We start from the raw sequence: 24,777 nt of genomic DNA on the forward strand, positions 1-24,777 counted from the left end.
GCGGAAGGCGGCGCAGCCCTACATCCGCGTCCGGGGGCGCGGGCAGGCGCAGTCCAGGTGGGGCCGGCGGGGCCGGGGGTTGCTGGCCGGGGGAGCCGGGGGACGTTGGGCTGCCCCGGTGCTCATCTGGGCCATGGCCTGCTGCACAGCTGTCCTGCTCGGGCCTCTGCGTTCAACCCTTCGGCCTGTGGTGTATGTTTTCTTGATTTCATTAACAACTAGTAAAAATCTACTTTTTTTTTCTTGACTTCTCTGTACTGTAGGTGCCTGGAAACCTTCCATCCCATACATTTACAGCCCTAGTCACCGAAGCTGTTGGTCCGTGATGACAACCATTTCTGACCTTCCAGAAGATGTCCTGGTGGAGTTGCTTTCCATGCTCCCAGCCCAGGATCTGATCTGTGCCTGCAGACTGGTCTGTACCCAGTGGCGATATGTGGTGGATCTAACCACTCTATGGAAGCGGAAGTGCCAGCGGGAGGGGTTTCATACTCAGAATTTGGACAGAAGCATCCCTGACTGGAAGATCTTCTATATGCTCTGCAACTTGAAGAGAAACTTGATAAAAAATCCCTGTGCTGAAGGTTTGTTTTTATTATAGTAGAGGGTTAGAGTTTCCTAGCAGTCAGAAAAAGTTGGTGTCCTGCATGAACTGTAGCATTACTCAGGTATTGCTGGTGCCATGGGACTGTTCAGCCACAAGGATGGAGCTGTAGTAGGGCAAATCCGCAAGGAAACATCTGCAGGTAAAGCCATCTTGGGTAAAATAAGTATTGGTAAATGTGACTGTGGCTGAGACCAGAAAAATCTCTGAAGTCACTAAGGTACTATGAATAGTGAATATTAATTTGCACTGTAGGTAGAAATGATGCAATAATAAAACTATCAGTTATTGGGACTAAATATTTGGGCAGCTGAGATTTTTTTTTTTCCTAGCTAAAACTCATCTCACTGCAGTAATTCTGTTTCATTACTGATTTTGAGTTTCTGATGCAGTTAAAAAGCTGCTGCTAATTGTCCCAGTTGCTGACAGCCATGTTAAAAGTAATGGCAATGTACTGACAGAAGTTTAAGCTGTAGGGAAAAATGCATATCTGAAAATTCTTCAGTGTGGATTCCTGGTTCTCTTTTTATAGTTGACTTTTTAATGAAAGCAGAGATGCTGTGGAAAACTGAAGTGAGGTCCTAACAATCTTTGTGGTATCCATGTTTTGTAGAGAGTTTTCAGCACTGGAAACTTGATAAGAATGAGGGAGATAAATGGAGGATTGAGGAGCTGCCTGGACCTCTTGGGAGAGAGATGCCAGATCCAAAAGTACACAAGTATTTTGTCACTTCATTTGGGTAAGAACTGGATTCATGTGATCTGGAGCTGGAGGAAGAGACCTGCTTCCTCCTGTCAACAAAGGCACTAAGGTCAGAAGGCTTGAGGCCAGTTGATAATCCTTAGCCCACATATGGGAAAAGGAAGAAGCTTAACTAACCTTTTAGACTAGTTACTCTAAATAGACAGGTAACTGCTGAGGGAGTTAATTGTACCAAGCGCTATATCCCTCTGTCCCTACCAAGAGTATTCTGTAACTTTTTTATAGTGGTGATAATGAATGTAGGATTCCCTGCTTGTCTTCTACCAAAGGTAATGGGCAAAGGTTAAGGTTTGTGGAAAGGTTTGGCAAACTGATTAGATGCAGTTACCTGACAAGGACAGAACTCTAATGTGCAAGAGTGTTAGGTGTCTGTCATGTTAACAGCTTGCAATAAAAGCTGCCCACAGGGGAAGTTTAGCTACTTTTACATCCCTTATATAGCTGTTTCCTGTAAACCACATGCTATATATGAAGAGAAACCCTTGTTAATCCAGCTTGTAGGTAACTCCTCCTTTTGCATGAAAGTAAAGGTAACCAGTTTGCTTCCTTATGTGCTTCTGGCTACAGAAACAGGCATGCCTTGGCCACGTCAGCCTTGTGAGCCATCTAGGTTTGCATGGACTTTTTACGAGAGCAAAGCTGTTGGAGGGAAAGTGTGGAGGGACAAGAGATGTGTTTTGTGAAGTTACTTCTGTTTGTGTTGCAGACCATGCTTCAAATCTCAACTTATTACCCTGAAGAATGAAGGATACTGGAATGAGCTGATGGATGAGAAACGGCCTGAAATTGTAGTCAAGGATTGGTAAGCATGTGCATTGAAAACTAGAATTTCTGGCATTATGACCTAGATAGAAGCTGGGACTCTTGAAGCTTTTCATGCTATAAGGAATAGTTCTTTATTGCTTGGGACTGTAGCTCTTGAGCAAGGTTTATTCAGTGGGCTGGAAGGAGATGATAATTCTGTGAAGGACAGGATAGTTGGAAGTTCTAGAGTTTCTCCATAGCTATGGGGATGACATTCCTCTTCCTCTGCATAGGATTCCCTTGGAGACTGTTTCTGAACACCAAAGACAATTGGAAGTTGTGTCTGTACAACCCCGCTGCTTGATTCTTCTTTGCCTCTCCAGGTACGCTGCCAGATTTGACTGTGGGTGCCGTTATGAAATTACTGTGAGGCTGCTCTCTGAAGATTATATTGTCCTTGAGGAGTTTCACCCTGAGCCAGTGGTTATAGAGCAGTGGAGCGATGCAATGTGGAGAGAGGTGAGCAGCTTTACATCAGTATTCTGACACTTCATCTTGCAACTCTGGCTAACAGTCCCAAGTAGACCTACTCTCTCTGCTCTTTGGCTTCCACTAAATTAAGAGAAAATGTAAATCAGTCCTTACTGTTGACAACACTGAAAAAGCAGTGGTGCCATGGAAGAGCTAGGCTGGGTTTGTAGGTCCCCATGGTTTTCTATAGCATTCTAATGTGCTTCTGTGTTTTAACTTGACCCTTTTAAGTGTTCCTACCTTTATTTAGACTTTGTCTAAATAAGTTACAGCAGCATAATTCTTTTTTTTTTTTTAACTGGGCAAAAAAGCTTTGTTTTAAACTATTGCGTGGACTTCATTTTAAAGTATTGCAGATGCTTGTTTCCTACACTGCTAAATGTTACACTAGTTTAAAAGGCTGTAAATTCCCTATTGTTGTGTTTGACAAATATGTAACACTAAGCTTGATTCTTATGTTTGTCTTGGAGGATTTTAGGACAGAGGGCAACAAAATACAGGTGTGCCTTTCCCTCAAAGGTATGATATGCACTTTCATTAAAGGATATGTTGGAATGAACTTTTCCAGAGAAAGGGGCTCTTACTGTAGTTGTCCTAGCTTCAAGGTTGGCACTGGTTTACTTAGGCAAGATAAAGGATTTTTTCTTTTTCCCCTCAGATTTCTCACACCTTCTACAATTACCCAGCTGGAGTTCGTTACATCTGGTTTCAACATGGAGGCCAAGACACCCAATTCTGGGCAGGATGGTATGGGATCAGAGTGACAAACAGCAGCATCACCATTGGGCCCTGGACATTATTATGAAGACACAATATAAACGTTCTCTTTTACCTCAGGATTGTAACCAGGTGGTCTCAGGTGCACTTAAATTTGTACTCTGGGTGAGTGTCCTGGCTTTGTCTTGCACAGTTGATCTGGAATACAAGCAGCTAGCTCTCCTTGTTCACAGCAGAACTTCTGCAGGCCCAGACCTTTGGAAGGACTTCTGTCTTCATCTTTCCTCCTCCTGCACCATGGATGTTAGTGCAATTACTAGTGTCCTTCCATAGGACGAAGCCTAGGACAATTAAATGACATCTGTCTTTTGTAGTAATAGTGTTTGGCTGTAGCACAAAGATGCAAGTCTTAAGAAATGGAAACCCTTTCTGGTTTGTCTATAGAACTTATGAAAGCTAAGGCTAAAATATTTCAGTTCAGATTATGACCCTGTTTTTAAGGGCTCTGCTATGAAGATACTTGTTTTGTATAGTATTTTCCTGTTTCAGTTTAATTGTGTGTATAAACATGTCTTTCACATCAGACCTCTTTTGATAGTACAAGGAAACTGTCAAGCCTTTTTAGTGTTGTCTTGCTGATGCTTACAGAAGTTGTAACAAATTAAGTATATTTGAGCAAAATGATACACATCTTACCTGTCCACATACTGCCCACCTTTATTTGAATAAACAGGGAAAGAGGAGGTAAGGAATCCCTTAGGGGTGGGTACCTTACAACTTAAGTGCCTTTACAAGCTGGAACTTGATTGTGCTTGGCTTTTTCCTTGCTATCTTCGTACTACCAAAGCACTTGGCTTGTACTAAACAGTCTAACACCATATAAAAGGTTAAAGCAGCAAATGACTTAGATGTGTTGTTCTTCCACTTATTTCTTGGAGGAGGCAGGGAGGGTCTACACTGGCTGTCTTATCAAAGTGTCTTCCCAATAAGCTCAGTTCAAAACTATGGACTATCTTTTCCACCCCTGTGTACACAGAACCAATGCTAAGGCCCTCTTCCATCTCCTTTGATAGATGCAGGATAATGGTGTTTTTCTTTGTCTGGTCTGTTAAGACTGGGATGTTTGGCAAGTGCCCTTGCTGGGCTGGCAGGCAAATTCCTCCTTGCTAACCCCACTCTTAGGTGGAAGTTCTCCTGAGGAAAGGGGAGAGACTGGTTGTATAGCCTTTCACAGAACTGACAGATCCCAGCCACATTCCAGAAAAGGTATGGAAAAGTGGTAAAAGATCCATATAAATACAAAGAGCAGTTACTTTCTCCCTAGGGGGAGGCTGGCTTGGATAGAATTCAGCCTAGTTCCACTGGCATAAAACTTAGTATTTATTGAAAACTACTTAGGACAGTCACAGTGGACACTGTATAAGGCCTCAGTCACCTGTGGTGCGAGTCCATTGCTCTAGCAGAGCACACAACAGATCCCTGTATATCACTACCAGTGTGCAATGGAGATGCCTAATTAAGGCTAGAAGTGGAATCATACAAAGCACTGAATGCACGCTGCAGTCAGCTTTATCCTGCCCCCTATGCCCAGCGGCTCACTGTGTAACAAAACCTATACTCACTCTCACACAAGTGTACATGGGAACAGGCTCTGGCTCCACGTTCCAAGTCAGTTCTATATACAGTGGTAAGCGCACTTGAAATAGAGGCAGCAGCTGCTCTACATTCACCCAGAAGGCCAGCTGATGAGACTGATATCAAGGTACAGTTTGTAAGGTATCTGATTCCACTGGAAGATCTGATGAGGCTTGGAGGTGATGAAGAGCTGAAGTCAGGTGCCTTTGTGGGCTCGCTCTTCAACATATAGCTGCATCTGGAGGAGAGAAACAAGTATCAATTTTCTGCTTCATGTCCAGGTAGGTGAATGGAGAAAAGTTTGCAACAGACTAAATAGGAATTCATACCTTCCACCATAACCAGGCTTTCCATTTCATTAGGAAAAGTCTTGCCCTTTGATTACTGAGACAGAACATCTGCCAGGCCTAAGCTCCTGCTCAGCATTATTAAGCTGTTATCCTATGGATAACTGCACAGCTGGCATCAGAATAGACAAAACTTAAAGCTGTGTGTGGTTTTGGCCACCTCCTGGGCTAGTGCTTTGCTCACCTTTAAGATATCAGATGTCATAGTCTTCAGTGGAATAAGCCGTGGGTCACGCATGTGCACATCTTGTTCATCAGCAAGGATCCATGGGAAATCCTAGGGGCAGGAACACAAGGTGCTTTATTAACATAGAGGCTGGCTGACACTGCAAGGTGATCTTTCTCCTTTCTCAGCACTAGGTCAGCATTAAATAAATGAGAGAGCTAGGGGCTGAGGGAAGAAACAAACAAGTGACTGTTGAAGGTAACTCAAGAGCCTCCCCTAAAAGCATAACTTAAACACTTGTACAGTTCTTGGCCCTGAGGCTCAGGCTACAGTTCTCATGCACAGTCCAGTTCTCAGCATTGATTTCTGCACCATAATTATAGCATAATCAAAATACTAACCCATTTTATTTATCCCAAAGGTGACACCTCACTCCTTCAAAAGCCTTATCTGTGCAGCATGCTATACTTACTACATCAGTAGTAAGTATTGCAACTCCAAGATGCTCATGGCATGGATTTACCTATTTAACAAAAGCTGTCCTGACTTGCAAGTTTACAAGTTTTAGTATTGTATCAGTTTTGTTACTAAGCAGTACAGAGCGGACTTCCCTTTTGAAACAATTTTATACTTCCTTAGCTTTACTGCCTGTTGCCTGTGTCTTAAGATACCCAAAATAACTTTCCTTGCAAGGATCCTTAGGTAAAATATTTGTTTTAGAAAGTGCTATGCACAGTTTCCTGAAAGATAAATGGTTTTGTACAACCAAAACCCACTAGTTACTTAAATCTTAGCCTTCCCTTGATAGATATATAAAGAATCATCCATCCACATATAGTAGATTTGGGATCAGGGCTCAGTTTTACTGAGATTTGAAGTATCTCTACTTCAGAGTACTGAAAGTGACAGAGCTGGCATTATGCATAAAGTTAAGTATCATTACACTCTAGTTCAGGCATCAAAGCAACTATTGTCTGTGATTTGTGGCTGGTGTCTGAAGGTGCTCAGTTATCTTGCCGGTGTAAACTTTTTTAATACACTTGGAAGGAAGCTGTGAAATGCATCATATGAAGTTAATATTCAGAATGTTCTAGTACCCTTAACTTAGAAATGCCAAAACCCCTTAATTTCCATTCTTTGCTCTGCAGCTCTCACATGCAATTAGGCAGCCAAAGACATCACTCACCTTTATCACCTGGATCTTTTCCATGTTCCGTGTGGCTGCCTCCCGTGTGTGAACCAGAACTGTGAAGGTGCAACCTGTAAGAGAAATGACATGCTCCAGCTCAGGGGATAACCAGCAGAGAGGATTCAGACACTACCTATACTTGTCTCAAGTGATGCCACATTTTGGGCTACACAGACATGCTTACCTGGGGGATTGTTGTCAAGCACAGCATCGCATACGCTGATCTTCAGGATGAAGGCACGGAGCAACTGTTCCACGTGAGACAGCAGGGACTCTGAACTGTTGAGGAGACAGTTATGTACATGCAGCAAAGTACTGTGACTCAGAGTTGCTTCCACAACATAGCTGCAGAAGCAAGCCTTGGGTGCCATGGGCAGGCAAACCAGGACACTTTACCTAATGGAAAGAAGAGGTGGCTGAGTGATCTCAAAGACAAATCTCTCCACTGGGTGGTGCTCTTTATCCAGGATTACAACTACAACTTTTTCCACATCATTCTGCAGGAAAAAATATAGTCAGAAAAAGCCATCCCTTAAAACAACCCTAATCTTCCATCCTTGCTGTGCTTCAGGTACTTCCTACAACAGGATCACACAGCACTAGCAGTTATCCAGACCTTCAGCACTGTTACATTATTCTGACTGATTAGAAAAATAAAATAACAAAGCAACTCTATAGATGTTAAACTGCTAGTTTGTCTCAAAGTCCAAAGACTATAAATTGCAGTAAATAGTACATTTTTCTAGGTAATGTTTTGGAAGAAAGGAGGAAGTGTACAGTCATCTTATTGCATCACTTGGGAATAGAGCTAAGTTCACATATGCTTAGACCATTGGCCAAATAGAGCAGCTTCACACTACTGCAATGTAAAACTTCCCCTTTCTATCTAAATATGTATTGTATTGTCTGTAAAGAGCAGAGTACCAACCCTGCTTGCATCCTACATCATGTGATGTTCCATATGGTCATACCTTTCCCTCACCAAACCTAGATTTCAAGCCTACCTTTGCCTTCACATGTCCTAATGGCTTACAACAAACTACTCTGCTGAGTGGGTGCTTAAACTTAACATTTTGCTTTTGAATGCATTTAAGTTAATTTGTAAGACAGTATAATTGAAAATATATAGGTGTATAGCCTCATGCGTATGTATCAGATGCAGCTAAATGCCAGTATTCAGCAGCAAGGTAGTGCCTTAATTGCAAGGAAATGTTATGGATGTTATGTTTTGTTTTTGTCACTAACTTTATTAGCTAGTTTTGTGTATGGTAAATTTGTAAATAAAAAATTAAAAATATTTATGCTCTTCTTTTGTCAAAGCTATTTGCAGCACACTTGCATGGTCCAGGTCCTTTATATGATCTCACCTTCTCAAGCAATGGCTTCACGCAGTGCAGAGTGTCCTGGATGTACTGATTCAGCTCTGGGTGGCAGGACATCTGTAGCAAATACAGTGAATAGTCAGTACTGTGTCCTGCTGTGAATCAGGCCAGTACTGAATGGGAAGTTGTAGACAGAACTGCTGGTGTGTTGCAGGGCACTGGATTCATGCTTCAGATGGAATTTTTCACAACTAGGTTGCCAAATCAAACCAGTAAATCTTTCATGGAAGGGTTAATTACCTGAGACAGATCACTGCACTTGCACAGTTATATTATTCCCCATGCCCCTGTTAGCTTGGAAGTTCCTACATAGCATTCACACTACAAATATACCTGTTGAACCATCTTTCTTTCCTAGCAGCATGCTTTCATGTTTCTTCTGTGCATAGCTTACCTGTGATCTGCTTGTTCTGCAAGTAGAGCTATATATCTTCAGCTACAGGGCTGTTTTCCTCTCTAAGAGCAACTAAATTCTTTGAACATGAGTTTGCACGTTAAGAGAACTGTTGGCAGTGACCTAGTTTATTCTGGTGAGTGTGCTGACCTCTGCTATTTTGCTTATCCACATAGCTATCTACTTCCATGAAAATCTCCCACCTGGACAGGTACGTTGTATTTTTTCCTCTTCTGAAAGATCCCAATAGGGTAAACTTCTCTGACATACAGGATGAGGTGAACAGCCACTTCCAGAAATTCTGAAAGAACATCTGCAACAACTAAAAAACAAAAGAAAGATGAAGTGGGCTGGGAGGGGGAAGCATAAGGAGCAATACGTTAGGTATTTTTTTCCTGCATAAATTTCACTTTTCCCTTAGCTACTGAAAGTTTAGGGGTAGAGCGACCCTCCAAAATAAGGCTGGCTTTGTCTTCACAACAATCCCATAAGCTCATGTGAAAACATAGAGCCTTACAAGCATACCAGTGTACAGCACAGCACGACACATTACCTTGTCCAAAGTTAAGGTCCTGCCGTGTGAGAGTGGTCATCTTTCCAAGAACCTGGAAGGAATCACACCATGACTGTGTTTATCCCTGGGCTCTTATGCTCTTAATATGGTCAGCTTATGGTGCCATCCCACCTCCCAAGCACCATGGAGCTTAGGCCAATATACTGTCCTCTAACTTAGTGACAAGTATACAAACACTGCCATGACAAAGCCAAAGGCCCACTGGGAAACATTTAAGCACCCTTTGTTCCAACAACACGGGCTTGGAAATCACAAGCAGTGCAAAAAAACAGACAGCATCTTTGCTGTGTTCTGGCTCAAACCTCAACAGTGTTAGATTACTCATGATTTAATTTCTACTTTTTTTTTTTTAATTGGGTTTTCTTCTAAAAGAAGTCAGCCAACTGGTCCGGTTTACAGATCTTCATTGCCTCCCTCCCTTTTTGATGCATTATGCCAAGACTAGAGAATTAAGATTTATGGAAGTTTAGACAACCATTTTTTAACAGCACAAGAAACATAGTATTTACTTTTAAAAAGCCACAGAAGTGGTCTCGTAGCTTAACATACCCCACAATCTTTTCTAACCCATATAACCCTATTTTAACATAGGAACTTCTCAATTTTATGGGTTTATTCTCACAAAACCACTATGAAACATTGCTCATTTCATGCCAGGACCTGCATCTTCCACTGGCACTACACAACACAGCCAAACCCTGCAGAGCCACATAATTAATTTAACATGGAATCTGTCACATAAATTGTGACAATTATTCAGGGCAACACAATAGATGGCCAAATTGAATATCATGTACCAACAATCAAATAGCAGACACTGAGGCTTAACTTTCCTTATATAGTTGAGTCAGTACCTTACACATCCATGTTTTAAGCTAGTGCGCACCATTTCCTGTCCCACACTTTTAACTTGTTTTATTATTTTATCCACACTATATGCATGCAAACTCTAACCACTAGTAGCACCACTGTTCATACATTGCATGTGTCTTTAAATGCCTCCAGGCAGAACTGTGCCTCCCTTCAATTACACAGGTTTCTTACACAGGCCTCTGATAAGCCCCAGACAATCTGCTCAACTGTTCAGCTACTGATTTTCAAGTTGCTTCAGCTGCAAGGAGACATTATCCTCTCCCTTTTTAAAATTAGAATCTAATCACTGTACAAAAAGGCCCTCAAAATATTAATGACCTGCTGAAATAAAAAGAATTAACATACTTGAACACTTTCTAGGACCTCAGCCACAGTGACTATCAAATTTGTATGAAAAGTCTGTATCAGAGCAGCATAAAGAATCTATGTTTTTTAGAGGTTTAGGTTCACATTCCTCACCCCTGGACATCCTCCCTTCCTAAACAGAGACTCCGATGAGGCAACAGCATCCCAAAAGACCCACCCTTAAGTACAGCCACAAGATTAGGCCTAAGCACTATATATTTAATACTCCCTCAACTTAAGGTTTTGGAATAACTGACTGGAGCAACACTGCAGTTAGCAGAACTTCATCTACTCATTTGAATTTGCTTCCCATGTACATACAAAGGCAGCTTTCAGAAAAAGTGGTCCTGTCTTTTCAGCATAATATAGAGCACTGAGAGATGGCAAGGAGTGAGCACGAGGAAAAACACTATCTGCACTTCCCTCATGATGCTTTTTGGAAGCTAGCAAACCCTTATTGGAGAAATTTCAAAAAGAGAAGGGAAGCGAAGGAGACAAGAATATCATGGAATTTGCAATATATCATTTTTGAAGTGATGATGTCTATTACAGAGGTTCCTGAGCTAACCCAGCACAGCCAGCACAGGCCTCCTGCATCAGCCCGCACCGCCCTTGCTGGTGTCAGGCCTGGGAGTCACGGCTCCAAAGCAGAGCAAGGAGAATCTCCAGATGAACCTCGATTCACGTCCTCGCACACCAGTTTCTCTAACTACTAGATATCTGGAAGGACAACGCCTTTCAGGAACGACAGGGCTACTTGCGGGCGTCTCCATCCCACCGATCCCGAGCAAATAACGTTTATTTCAGAACTGCAGCCTGTATCTTTGGGCTCGTGCCTCGGCGCAGCCCTCCGGTCCCCTGCTCCCCCCCAGCGCAGCCCTCCGGCCCCCCTCGTCCAGGGTCCCCAACACAGGCGCCCGCACCGTCTCGAGGGACCCCCCCCCGGCGACCGTTACCACCTCCCCGGCGACCGTTACCGCCTCGCGTCCCCAGCCCCGCCGCGCTCGCGCGCCGCCGACCGTTGCTCCCCGCAGCCTCGCGGGCGGCGGCGCGGCCGTGTGACGTCAGGGGCGGCGGCAGCGGCGCCGCCGGGCCCTAGCGCCTCCCGGCGGCGGGAGGAGCGGGGCGCCGGGGGTCCGGTCCCCGCCGCCGCGGGCCCCTCGCAGCGGCCCCGCTCGCCGCGGGCCCCGGCCGGGCCCCCCGCGGGGCTCCGCGGCCGCAGCTCCCTCCGCTGCAGCGGGGCTGGGGTGCCCGGCGCCGGGGGACGCTGCCCCCTCGTTCCCCCCGGGTGCCGTAGCGCCGGGCAGCCCCTGCGGGGAGCGGGGCCGCCGGGCTCAGGCCGCGCAGGGGACAGGGGCCGCCGCCGCCGCCCGCCGCGCCCCGGGCCCCGGGCCGGGACCTCCCCGCCTTTGTCTCCTTCCTTTGTCCGCCCCGCTCCCGCTCCCGGCCCGGAGCAGGGGCTGCGGCTGCCGCCACCGGCCCCGCGGCGCGCCGGGCACCGGGAGCGCCCGCCCGTCCTGCGCTGCCGCGCCCCCCCCCCCCGTTGCCCCCTTGGCACGGTGCCCGCCCCCGGCACCCCCCGCCCCACGCAGCCTGGCAGCCCCCTGCGCCTCCCGCACCTCCCACGCGCCGGTCCCCCGGGCTTCCCGGCGTCCCCAGTCCCTCTCCACATTCCCCCACTGCCGTCCCCTGCCTCTGTCTCCTCCTCCTCCTCCTCCTCCTCCCGGGCTCGCACACCCCCCGGCAGACCTGCCTCCCCGCCCGCCGCACGCACAGCCCAGCCCAGCCCAGCCCGGCCCTGCCCTGCCCTGCCCCGCCGGGCTCAGCGCAGACCGAGGAGCGGCGGACAGGTAGGCAGCGCCGCGGCCGCGCCGGTGCACGCCCCAGCGAGCCCCCTTCCCTTCGCGTGCACAGGGCGGCGGGCGGCTTTCCCGCTGCCCCCGCGCCCCGGCGGACACAAAGGCCGGGGGCGCCGGGCGCCCCTCACCGCCGCCGCGGGGCTGCCGCCGCCGCCGCCGGGACGTCCCCGGTGCGCGGTGCCCCGGCGGCGGGCTGGGCGGGGGCGGGGGCCCGCACCGAGCCGGCCGGGGCCAGGCGCCCGCGGCCAGCGCTATTGTCACCGTGCCGGTGCGGCGGCCGCGATGTGCAGCGCCGTGCGCTGCGCGGGGCGGCTTCGCGCTTGCTCCCCGCGGCCCCCTGCCCGCCCCGGCTCCTTCGGGGGGCTGCTGCCAGCTGCCTCCCGAGGCGGCTCTCCCCTTGCCTGGGAGCAAAGCCGCCGTGGGCGGGGGCACCGGCCCTCGCTCCCGGAGCCCCTTGCTCATCCCGGGGCTACGTCCCGGCTCCGAGCCCGACCCGCGGTGGGCAGCGGCCGGGAGGCGAGGGCAGCGCTTCCCACCGAGGCATTGTGTTTGCGGAGCCCCGCGCCGCCGCGCACACGCACGCCGAGCACCCGCGCGTTCTTCTCTGCTCTTCCTCTGTCGGTAGAAGTGAGATCTCATTTCTGAATTAAATCAATTTGGCATCAGTTAATGGCTTATTACAGCCGATAATTCATCATGTAGGATTTAAGTGACATTTATCCAATTCACAACCTGAAGTCTTCCATCAAACAGGGGGTTTAATGGAAGTGGTTTTGTATTCCCATCTCCTCTCCCTTTGCAGAAGGAGGCATTAATCCTACATTTTGGTTCAAAGTGGGAATGACTTACAAGGAAAAATGTTGAAAGCACAGCCTAAATGTTCCGCCACTCAGGGATATACCCACTTCTCCCCACAGTGAAGACTGGGCCAAATCTGCCCCCCCCATGTCACTCTAGCGGGTGCTTTCCAGCCGGGTGAGCAATGACCTTTCCTACTGATTGTGTCTCATTTGTCACTAGGCATTGTGCATTAAACTGGGGAGTCTTCTCTGCTGTGCTGACAGCAAGCGACTATATCTCGGATGCTAATCTCAGACTCATTGCTATTTTAATCTCATTATTGGGTAGAGGAGACTCTGTTTGATAGCAGGTCACCAGTGATGGCTGTGTCAGCCACTCTGTGAAGTCCCAGCGGGAAGCAGAGCAGAGGGTACTGCATATTCATTCGTGTACCCCTCTTCCACTTCAATGCTGTGACTTGCTGGGCGGTTCTGTCCCCGGAGGATGTTGGTGCTGCACCATCCGTGCTTACGCACTGACGCTGAGAGCAGTGAAGCTCCCTGTGTGGGGCAAGCTAGACGCAAGAGAAAGGGCGGCAGGGTTATGGCTCAAGGCAAAAGGCAAATAGTGAGATGAAAGATTTGCGAGGTATCGAGTGTCCATCAGAGCCAAAGTGCTGGAGCTTAGCAATGACTTAGACTTAGCAACTACAGCTTCCTGCCCACCCCACCCCACAGGCCTAAATCTCTATGTCCTGTCTCTTGTGCCATCACTAGTGCAACTAGTGCTGAGAATAAACCTGGATTTGGCCCTTTCTACAGTCCAAGTGATGTTTAGCAATGGCAAAAAGTGAGAGAAAATGGCACAGGCAAAAGGAAAACAGATGTCTCAAAGGGTGGTGATGGGATCCAAACACATTAAGCCTATATATCTGCAGAGGGGAATGCTTTCACACCAAAAGCTGTCATGAGGGATAAGAAAACTGTGGGGACAGATAAATATGAAAAGCAGAGTAGGAAGAAAAGGTAGCAAAGGATAAAGGCAACCCGAGAAAAGAAGAGGGCAGCTCTGAAGACTGGAGATCTGTGGGCCAGGGGCTCTGCCGGGCCTGAGGATACCTGGGCCAACAGAGAAAAAAATATTCTTTACAAAGTGAGTATGCAAGAAATGCCAGAGACAAGGAAAGTGATATTACTTTCCCCTGTGAGAAAAAGAGAAAAAGGTGCATATTAGATTTCCTGTCTGTTTTGGGGGGGCCTGGAAAGCTGGGGGGGGGGGGTGGATCACTTGGAAATGTGAAGGTCTATCAGCAGATTGTATATGAAGCTCCCCAGCATTTGCCTCTAGAAACAGAAAAACAGATGGAAAGAGACCCAGCAGGGAAGTCAAATCTCATTTATCTGCACAATGCCATCCTCCTGGCTCCAGCCAGCTCTCTGCATGTCAGCTAGCATAAAGCCTACCCCTTCCATTCTGCTCCAGGCCTTCCCAAGTCCATCCATCACCCTATGGCTTCTTCTTTACAGGGAGCCTGGCACATGACGCTGGGTTCATTGTCTGTCATCCCTGCCACTCATGCACATGACACACATGTAGATGCACATACACTTTGTCTATTGCTGCAGCTCGAGATTGTTTGGAGTCCAGGAAATCTTTACGTGCTCCTGCCAAAGTCTGAGCTTACCAGAGCCAGAGACATCAGACCCAGGGTACAGGCTTGGGTCTAGCTTGGTTCAGCCCTTGAGCATGCAAATGGCATCATCTGTGGTCCGGGATGATAAAGGATCTTGATATTCTCTGTTTCTGGGTTCAAGGGTTTTGGTCCTCTTTGCTTTGACAGGAATAATATATGTGAAAGGATAAGGTGAGGACTCTCAGGTATCATGTGGTCATATGGTCAAATATATGAATGAATGTAATCAATCTGATGTCCCTGCTTTGTCAAATACAAAGCAAATGCAGCAGGGGCAGTGTCAGAGCCTATTTCTCCACTAAGGTGACAGAGCCATATCCGTAGGGGGAAAACATGCCTGAGTTTATGTGTACTTATTCAGTGCAGGCTGCCTTGCAGAACTACAAGCAGAGAGCAGACTAATGCTAATTATATCAGTGAGTCCGCAGGAAAGTTGCCCAAGATGCAAAAAAAATCTAATTTTGCACGGATCAGAACTAGTTGCTGAGAGACAACACAGCCCTGCAACTCATTCATCAGCCCTGAGCCTGCACCACAGGTAGCTCTAAGGCCTTATCTTTGCTTGACACATTCTCCTGTTAGTAGGCAGATTTGTTACCTCAAGAGGCAGGTGGTTCATATTCCTGAGGGAAGTGCAAGGTGCTAGGATGAATGAGGAGGATGTAGGTCTGGTAATGTGGAGAACTACAGTAGCAGCTTAGCTTGGCAAATGCTTTGGCTTTTTCCTTTATTAATTTACCAGCCCTAAGAAGAGGATGAATGCTGGACTTGATGTAACATGTGCTTTTGTTTTAGAGCAGTTTGGGAAAGGCACCTTTTTCCAGGCCAGGCTTCCCTCTGCCAGGCATGTGTCTCAGCTCGGGGCAGGATTTCATCTTCTGCAGAAAAGGTGAAGAGTGAAGACATTGCTGTCAGGACACCTACAAGCCTCCAGGCTAGCACTGGCTTCTTTGTGTTCTGGGGTCCTGAGAGAGGGGAAGGTGGCATTTGCTTTGGAGCTAGGATGTCAGAAACCTGAGCACTGAGGAGAATCAGGGATGCTGTTGTGTTATCCAGCTGCCTATTGGACATGTGAATTTTACGGCTTCTGTAGCACAGCCAGGAGGAGGTAGGAAGAGGTTTCTGAAGTTACATGCACATCGGGTCACAGAGACGGGTGGTTGAGAGAAGGCTGGGACTTCTGTACCTCTAACACAGCAGCGTGGCATTCACCTAAGGTAACAAAACTTGTCCATGCACTGTTTTGGTTGGACAAACAGCTCAGAGCTCCCCCAAGAGCAGTGCAGTACTGGTATTTATCTGCATTACTAATATGGGGTTCCCGCTGACACAATAACACAGCATGTTAGCATGCCCTCCGAGCCAGCGCAGAGATGAGGCAACCCGTGTGCTTTGGCTGCACTTTCACGCTGTGTCATGCCAACAAGACAGCTGGGCATCTTAAATGCCCCCTGCACTTTGAAGCAGACCTTCTGTTTAACTGCCCTGCAGCATTTAGCTATTTTATAGCTCCTGCAAGAAGTCAGTATCTGCAGCTAATGTGTCTGTCAGGTTCATCATCAAAGGGCTTGTGTATGGGTGAGTGACTGATTCGTGAGGTTGCAGGTACGTGCCTCACATTCACTTTGCATTTGTTCTCTCCTTTTGGCATTTTGCCTGCAGATGAAAAGGTAAGATGCTGTCTCCAGCTCTTTGAGTTGTTCTGTGTATTGCCTTGATCCAGCTGGTTTGCTCTGGCTCTTAAAGAGAAAATCCTAGAAAAAACAGACAGTGGATGCAGAGCTTTGGTTTTGCTTGTTTGCTATTTGTTCCACTGGTTTTGAAGCAGGAACTTCAAGTGCTTTGCTAATGGATTTAGCTGTCAGTCTGGTTTTCCTTTGTTCCAAGTAGCTGCCAGTAAAATACTATTTTGTAGTGTTATGCCTTCAGCAAATGAGCTACCTAGCACCTCCCAAATCAGTCCTCAACTTGCAGTTTGTTGTCTTTCGTGGCCAGTGGAAGGACCTGCTTTTCAGACATTGCATTAAAGAAAAGGCCCCTGTGCTGCCTGCCTATTTCCATGGGAGGCCTGGACTTTGAAAGTTTGCTGGCAGGCATGAGATGTGCCACCTCTGAGGCTCTGAGCAATGGCGGAGGTGACTCTTGGGAAGGCAGAGCCTGCTAGTGAATGAGTGAGCAGGGTTTTTCATTTAGAGGATGGAGACATCTCTCTCTGAGCTCCCCAGATGCTCCATGGAGCTGCAGCTGCTATGATGGCAGAGGTTTCACTGACACACAACATTTCAGGTCTGTCTCATGGGTTGAAAGAAAAGAGGAAAGAAAGAAGCAAGGCCATTCTCAGGGTGCCTCCTGCCAGCTCCACAACAAGGCATTGGGACTGGCCTCAAAGGCTGTTACCTAATCCCCTTCGCAGGTGACATTGTCAAGCAGCAAAGCTCCTGGAGCAGAGAGCATTGCAGTTGTGTAGCAAAGCTGTTCACTTGGTGCCAGACAGCTGCAAATCCGGAGCAATTGAGAGTTGGGGTGCAGGGAAGAAGGGGGAGAGGGTTGAGGAGTGAAGAGCTGTGGTTGTAGCTTTGTGACAGTATTTCTTATATTAAAAGTTTCCAGTGCATGCTCTCCCCTTGGCTAGTTTTAGCTGCTCTGAAGCAGTGTGTTTGCGTGTGTGTGTCTGTGTGTGTGTGCCTGTCCATCTTGAGCTGCTCAAGGCTGTTGTTGTTGCCAGTCCTGCGAGGCCACCATCTGCTTCCAGTTCTGTTCATCTTGACATCTTCATTTCAAGGAAACCAGCTGTGAGGTGGGGGGCTGGTGCCAGCCAGGCCCAGGATGCCAACCTGGCAGCAAACAGCCCTAGCCCGACAGCTGGTGCTGTGCAGGCGCTGTGGGGGCTCTGGCCTGCGGGAGCCAGCATCCCCAGCCCCTCAGATGGCAGGCTGTGAATGGGAGGGTGGGGGGGCTAGCCAGGAATCAAAGGGAAATGTCCCACTGATTGATGGCCCTCATTTGCACATGAAACTGGGACCTCTCATCCCTGCAGGCCCTGCACGTGTGTCTCAGCTGCTATAACCAGGGCTGGGAAAGGAGGACATAACCAAGGAGGGAATAACTCCCAGCTCTGGACACCTGAACTGCTTTTGCCTAGGTGCCCTCAGTCTGAATCTTGGCAGCCTTTGCAGTTCCTACAAGTTAGTTGTTTCTTTTTTGTTTTTTACTTGCAGGTGAGGCAGAGCACCCAGGATTATGGCATCTTTTTCCACCTCCTTCTCCCCTTTCCTTTTCCTGTGCATACTGGCTCTTTCTGACATCAGCCTTGCAGTCTCCCTGGACACTGGCACGAAGCTCAAAAATGTCCCAGAGAACAACAACCACCTTCAAAACCAAGAGCTGTGGCCACAGCAGCCCAGAAGTGGGCACTACCACAAGCATGGATTGGCCAAGAAAGAGCGGGTCCATGCCATGCCTTCTAGAGGGCAGCCAGCTGGGGAGGAGGCCCTCAGAACGGGGAGTGGAGCTCCAGCCGTGGAAGAGCTGGCAGCAGTAGGACAGCCAGCAGCCCTGAAACAGGATAAGGATGTGTTCCTGGGTTTTGAGTTCCCATATCCTGAGAGGGAGAACCAATCCCCAGGGTCTGAGAGGGGAAAGAAGCAGAACCGAGAGCACCGGCGGCACAGCCGCAGGGACAGACTGAAACACCACAGAGGTATTTGAGCTCCAAGGGAAGCTGTGGCTGTTGGGTCACTTGAAATGAGTGTCGCTTGTGTGAGGGCAAGAAGATGCAGCTGTGGTTGAGCCATATGGGTGTGTGGAGGGTGTGGGATGCCTGCTTGCTCTGGGGAGAAATCTGCCAAACAAAAGAGGCACAAGAAAAAAGGGAACTCCAGAATCAGAGGTTTTCACTGCTGGCTGCAGTTTTGTGAAAATGACCTGGTTTGCCTTATGGGGGGAGTTCTGAAAGTTCCTGGGACTGGGGGTTTGTTCTGTGTTTTGGGGTGGCCTGCTTTGTTTTTTTCTGCTTTTCAGCAAATGGTTCAATTATGAACAAGCATATCCAAGTCACGCTTAATCTCCCCACTGATTTCAAAACATGACCAGAACTAGAAATAATAAAACAACCCTACTTAGCTTGAAGACCAGTTCTTCTCATCAGAGCCTGTATTCTTCTATATTTCAGCCAAATTAAGTTAGAAAAAAGTTGACTATAAAAATGTAACTTTTGCAGGTGTGAAACTGCACTAATTATCTTAAAATGTTGCCAGTTTTTGAGTGTCTTCTGTCACAGGTTGAGTTGTGGGAGTGTCTCTGTGGTATGATGTGCTCAGTGTTGTATATCTCTAGTCTTATTAAAGCCAGGCAATCTATGTCAATCTACGCCATTTGACAAGTTTGGTGTCTGTCCCTAACTTCCAGCTATCACTTCTCCCTACTTCAGTAAGAAGAGCTCTATTGTTTTCTCAGAGGGACTGACTAAACAACTCATGTTAAGCAATACAGAAGAGCATGCAACAGCTGCTGGTTTGAAGCAATATTTGCAGAGTACAAAACAGGTGTTGTTTCTTTGGTTTAACTTCAGGTGTATATTTAAACTAATACTTAGCAAAAACAGCGATCAGTCTGTGAAGATATTCCTATTTCAAGTTAGGTAGGTCTTGACATGAGCTAAATTAAAATAACCCAATCTTAAAATGAAATAAGAGCATGTCTAGATTAATTTGCAGCTTAAGACATTGGTTTAAAAATGGCTAAACAGGTACATTTTATATTCTTGAGACCAGAGAACAAGGATTGCTCCCCAAATAATTGGCTGTCTATGTCTATAGCTTGAAGAAGTTTTGAAGATTCTTATTTTCCTTAGGAAGAAATCCATTGCTTCTTAAGCAGGATATAGACACATTTCAACAAGGTGCTATTACATATGACTCGAGTGTGTAAGAACTAAGATGCATCTACTCTGGGCCTGATCCATCACTTCAGTCTAATAGCACATAACTCTGCTTTGCACTGGTATAAATGGCAGTTCAGGGTGATGGAAGTTTGGCCAGTGGCTGGATGATATTTGGATTCCTTGACCCAAATCTTTTCATGGTGCACAGAAAGGAAGGTGAGAAAGCTAATGCCGCTGTACCTGTTGCCCTCTGCAGGGAAGACTCCTGATGTTGGGCCAAGTTCCCTGTACAAGAAGCCTGAAAGTTTTGAAGAGCAGTTTCAAAACCTCCAGGCAGAGGAGGCTACAAGTCTGACTCCCACCATGCTTCACTTCACCGTGCTGGAACTGGCAGCTTCCACAGAAGAGCCTCCTGTTCTTCCAGCCACATCACCGCGGTCACAGGTAAAGGGACAGCTGGTAACTGCACTGTATCTCTGATACAAGCAGAAATCTCCTGCAGCTAGGGTCTGGTTTCCTTTTTTTCACTTAGAGACAAATGTTTGCCTAAAACCAAAGCCCTCCCTTAAAAGCAGCCCTCTACCTTGGAGACATCTAAACACCTCTTCTTCATAAAGAGCTCCTTTAGTTCTCTCTCTTCCCTCCCTTACTTCTCCCTTAGCTAGCCATGTTCATTCAGCTTCAAGGACCAGAGAGACAGTAGGAGCACTTGGCTGGAGAGGCAGCATATCCTGACGTTCCTCTCTGGCCTTTCTTCCTCACATAGAAGCAGTGAAAAGTTCCCTCTTGACTTCTGCTGGAACAAAGGAATGATGAATGTTTTAGACAAGCTCATCCTTGAACTAATTCCCTTCTGAAAATGAGATGACAAGAATCCCCAGTAGTCAAGGCAAAGGAACCTAAGGTCTGAAAGCACCAGGAAAACTTGCAAAGACTTGAGTATTGCTACAGAAGTGTAATTGATTGTCTGTTTGGTTCCTTGTGGTCTGCAGGCCCGCCTCAGGCAAGATGGGGATGTGATGCCCACCCTAGATATGGCGCTCTTTGACTGGACAGACTATGAGGACCTCAAACCAGAAATGTGGCCATCTGCTAAAAAGAAAGGTGCTATACCTCCACTGTTGACCTCCCTGTCCTCTTTCCCAAAGGTCATTCTCTAAGGCTTGGCCTATGGTTAGTGTTCACAGCCATGCTGAAAGATGTGAGATCACAGGGGAAGTGGTGGGGTGAGAGAGGAAGAGCATAATGCTGATTGTATTTTGTGTTCTGTTTCAGCTTGTTTCTCACTTTGGTTGGATAGCTTGAGGGTAAGGGAAAAATGATTAGACGAGGGGTTGAGAAGTAGGGAGGAGACTAAGCTAAAGGTTTAGAGCTCAGACTCCTGAAGCTTGAGGCTGTTTTCACCCTGGAACAATTCAGTTACCAAAATAAAAACACTAGTGTGAAATTTGCTATCAGCATCTGTTCTTTCCATAGAGAAACGCCGCAGTAAGAACCCCAACAGTGGGAATGAAACTGTGTCAGCTGAAGGAGAGCCATGTGACCATCACCTTGACTGCCTCCCAGGTCAGGAAAAATCTGACAGAGCCCCTTCTCCAAACATGAGATTAATGTTTTAAACATCAAACACAAGCCTGGGTTTTAGCATCAGTATCCTAATTTTTAATACTGACAGAAAGTGGTACGCAGAGGGATGGGCAGAGGCTCTCTGGGGTGTGTTCTGGGAACAGATGATGTCTGTAATGTGGAGTTGTCATGGGTGTCAGTAGCTCTACAAGGGGACAAATCAGCTATGCTGACCACTGTTTCTGTGATGGCAGGCTCTTGCTGCGACTTGCGTGAGCACCTCTGCAAACCACACAATCGAGGCCTTAACAACAAATGTTATGATGACTGTATGTGCACTGAAGGTGAGTTCAGCTTCATGTTGCCCCCTTTCCAGCTAGCTTAGTGGTTAGCTGAGTTGCCTGGGACTAGTGGTTTGTAGGTAGAAACAGGAGCCAAGCTCTGTCATTGACTCACACTGTGAGCAATGAATCGTCTGGGGTATCTTGTTTTCCGTCCTGAAAATATATATTCTAGTATCTCTGGACCTATTTAACAGAAGAAGCCACAATATATTAACACCTCAATGGTGCTTTGAAGTCTCACAGACTATAAAACCAATCAGATTACTATCCTTGTTTTACATGACCTTATGCCTAATAGGACTCTCCTGAGTTAATTTCCACTGAAACTGTAGCAATTTTGTTGGTGTGGGCAGGACACAGACTCCTGTTTCTTAAAACTGTTTCTGAAGAATCCACAGCAGCCCTTAATAGACAGTTACAATGTGAAGATGTTGAAAGGCAGTTTTCTAATCTGAACGTGTTCAGGATCAGCTCCACTCACTGGGTCTTCTCTGCTAGAACAAAACTCTTGTTGCTAAGTTTTATGACCTGTGTAGGTATCTAGTGACTTTGACCAGGTCCCTTCACCTATTTTTCACCCAGTTAAACAGATGGATTTCCTGGAAGTAAAAGGCCTAAAAAATAGTCTTCACCTTGGGTGTATTGTGCAACACTTGAAGGTCCTCATCAAAGAGGATCTTCTGATGGATTAGCCTAGCACAGTGCTTCTGCAAGTCTCATGAGGGCTGCCCCAAGGCCCTGCTTTATATTTAAGTTAGTTATAAGTTGATGCCAAATGTGCATCCTCTATAGCATAAAAAGATCCCCAGAGATGTAGAGTCCAGATAAGATACAAAAGATATTTGATAAGAGCAGAGCATCTGATCTTGTGTGCTTTCCTTATGGGAGGCATGACTGCTCGGGGGGATTGGTAATGAGGGGCAGAAACCCATCCTCAGGGTAGCCTGGTCTCAACAAAGCTCAGGGACATGCACTCCAAAAAGCTGCTCAGTGACCTGTGACATTGGCTGGGTCTCCAGTGTACAGGTACTCGAGGACAGTTTTATTAGCTGTCTCATTATAAAAGCTATAAATCCTCAGCCTCCCCCACTCTGGGGGTGCTGGCACTGTTGCTATCTGCTGTTTGCTTTGGAAGTAAATAGGATTGCAGTTTCTAGGATGATCAAAACAGCTCCTTCCAAGAACCCCAGTGATCCTGGGCTACTGAAAATCAGGGCTTTTGTGGGAGCTATTTGCACACAACTGTCCCCAGTATAGCCCAACTTGCTATGCATTCTGTTGTAGCAAAGTCAGACAATAGACACCAAAAGACAAACACACCAGTACCAGAAAGAGGTGACTCTTACCCTAACCAAAGGCTCCCATTCCCTCCCACTGTCAGGGGAGGCTGTGTACTGATGCTTTTTACAAATAAAATGTTTTTTTCCTTACTGTTCATCAAGGCTATACCAGATAGCTTCCTTCAGACCCTGCACTTCTAGCATCGAAAACAGAGAAAATGAAGGAGATCAGCAATAAGCTTTGGATCAGACTCCCCCCCTCCCACCCACCCCCGAATAATAACACTTCAAAGTCTCTTCCCTCCTCTCCTGGAGCTTCACAGAAATAAATAGCAAGGGGAGCTCCCCAGCCATTGCTGCTGCACATTAAGTCTACAGTAATTTCCCAATGGAAAGATCACTTAGACAGTAATGGGAAGTAATAGCGGGGAGCCAAGCGAGGCTTCCTTAAAATCACTGGAAACAATCAGGATAATTCATTGGTATTTCAAGAAGCCAGTGAAACCTTATGCCTGGCCCAATGAATCCCAAACAAGAACAGTAAGCCAAACAGAACAGAAGGGTCCAGAAAGCAGTGCACCCTCCCCACCTCATCTGACATGGCCCAAGCTTCCTTGTCCTGGGACTGTCCCCACTGTAGCGGGTTTTGTCATGAACTGAGGCTGGGAGCTAGTTGTTTGACATTACTGCTGCAGCGAGCCCTGGTCCCTCCTGCTCACCATGTGTGCCTTTTCCATAGGGCTACGCTGTTATGCCAAATTTCACCGGAACCGAAGAGTGACCCGAAGGAAAGGACGCTGTGTGGAGCCTGAGTCAGCCAACGGAGAGCAGGGATCATTCATTAATGTTTAGAAGGGTGGGACTCTATTTCCTGCCTGGAGGGTCTGGAGCTGGGGACAAACCATTTATACCTAGCAATGGCGATTAGAGAAAAAGTCAAGCAAATGATTGAAGCTGCAGGCTCTGAACATGCCAGGCTCCAACAAGACTGATGCTGGTGATGATTTATGAATTGAGTGGTCTCAACCTTTTCTATACCAGGACTGCCTCGCCCTCCCTTCCCTCAGCACATCCCTGCCATGGAGCTGGGCCCCCCTCTCCCAATTAGTAGGAGATGATCCTGACTGCCAGTCCAATGCCCTGAGGTAGAGGAAAGGTGCTTCAGTTGCAATGCTTCCTCTCAACACAGGCAAGATATGAAAGATCCTTCAGGGCAAATAATAGATGAGCTTGAGCTTTGCCCCTTAACTATTGCTTGAGAAGAGTGGTAGATGTCTGTTAAGGATCAGAGGTTCTTAGAGGATAGGAAGCTTGTAGCCTCCAGGTGCAAACAAAGGTAGGAGATGAAGATGGATGGGCAGGAAGCTGGCTGCCTAGGTGAGAGAGGACCTTCTGTCAGAGCTCCTGCTCTCTCCCTGTTCATTGCTACAGACAGATATTCCCCAGCTGTTACACACTACTGCTTCCTACCTGTCTTCCTTGGGACTGTCAGTTCCCACTCTTTCCTTCCTTTTTTGCTCCCAGAGAACCAGCTGGTTTCTGCAAGGATACAGCAAGACCTCCCAGCCTGCAGCTCTCACTCATTTGGTTATCCTGCCAAGTCTGTTATTTTTAATGATTATTTTTAGGAGCTTTCTGGGGAAGTAATAGCTTTCCTAGTGAGCCAAAAATAAAGTTTTTGGTAACAGGAGATAGGAACAGACTGTTCCCTTGTAGTACATCCTGTGACATGTTGCATGTGCGTTTCCATGATATGTAAATAAAGTTATGATAGATACCCTTTGTGCAACTCTTCTGCTGCTTTGACTGCACCTAACCATGGAGCAGGAGCCAGAAAAGCCTATAGGAGAGCTGGCCAGCAGGAAGCACTGACCGCTTCAGGTAATAGCACAGAGCAATTGTGCCACTTGGTACAAAAATTTCTCTGCCCAATCTGGGAATCCACGTGGGCCAGTATCCTCCACTCACATTGCAGCTAGCATTCAATTTCTGCCTGGTACCATCCAGATGTTTAAACCTTCTTTAAATTACTTGTTTATTGACCTCAGTGATATAGTGGGGCAAGACAAGTTATCTGTATTAAACAGAAAAACTGTTAGTTGGTAAGAA

At 47.0% G+C, this 24,777-nt stretch overlaps 3 protein-coding genes across 6 annotated transcripts; 2 read left to right on the forward strand and 1 right to left on the reverse strand.

Moving 5' to 3' along the window:
• The first annotated feature begins 47 nt into the window (after positions 1-47).
• LOC106482440 (F-box only protein 6-like) lies at positions 48-3,515 on the forward strand. The gene is made up of 6 exons (XM_067311182.1): positions 48-57; positions 264-584; positions 1,218-1,344; positions 2,074-2,169; positions 2,495-2,630; positions 3,301-3,515. Exons 2-6 carry the CDS (start codon positions 326-328, stop codon positions 3,445-3,447), a joined length of 765 nt encoding a protein of 254 aa, XP_067167283.1. The 5' UTR covers positions 48-57; positions 264-325; the 3' UTR covers positions 3,448-3,515.
• Positions 3,516-3,700: 185 nt separating this feature from the next.
• Positions 3,701-11,897, reverse strand: MAD2L2 (mitotic arrest deficient 2 like 2). 4 transcript variants are annotated; one of them, XM_067311180.1, is made up of 9 exons: positions 11,884-11,897; positions 9,026-9,077; positions 8,676-8,794; positions 8,064-8,135; positions 7,093-7,193; positions 6,881-6,975; positions 6,694-6,767; positions 5,526-5,618; positions 3,701-5,232 (listed from the first exon to the last, which is right to left on the reverse strand). In XM_067311180.1, the coding sequence occupies exons 2-9, from the start codon at positions 9,063-9,065 to the stop codon at positions 5,191-5,193; spliced, it is 636 nt and encodes a 211-aa protein (XP_067167281.1). In that variant the 5' UTR covers positions 9,066-9,077; positions 11,884-11,897; the 3' UTR covers positions 3,701-5,190. The 4 variants fall into 4 exon arrangements, with proteins under 4 accessions (XP_067167281.1, XP_067167279.1, XP_067167282.1 ...); XM_067311178.1 differs by lacking the exon at positions 11,884-11,897 and adding an exon at positions 11,284-11,321; XM_067311181.1 differs by lacking the exon at positions 11,884-11,897 and adding an exon at positions 11,242-11,272.
• Positions 11,898-12,031: 134 nt separating this feature from the next.
• DRAXIN (dorsal inhibitory axon guidance protein) lies at positions 12,032-24,445 on the forward strand. The gene is made up of 7 exons (XM_067311177.1): positions 12,032-12,114; positions 17,815-18,296; positions 19,735-19,922; positions 20,471-20,582; positions 20,955-21,044; positions 21,299-21,388; positions 23,408-24,445. Exons 2-7 carry the CDS (start codon positions 17,837-17,839, stop codon positions 23,518-23,520), a joined length of 1,053 nt encoding a protein of 350 aa, XP_067167278.1. The 5' UTR covers positions 12,032-12,114; positions 17,815-17,836; the 3' UTR covers positions 23,521-24,445.
• The last annotated feature ends 332 nt before the right edge of the window (positions 24,446-24,777 follow it).

This window comes from Apteryx mantelli, chromosome 26, assembly GCF_036417845.1.
Source record: "Apteryx mantelli isolate bAptMan1 chromosome 26, bAptMan1.hap1, whole genome shotgun sequence".
Classification (NCBI taxonomy): domain Eukaryota; kingdom Metazoa; phylum Chordata; class Aves; order Apterygiformes; family Apterygidae; genus Apteryx; species Apteryx mantelli.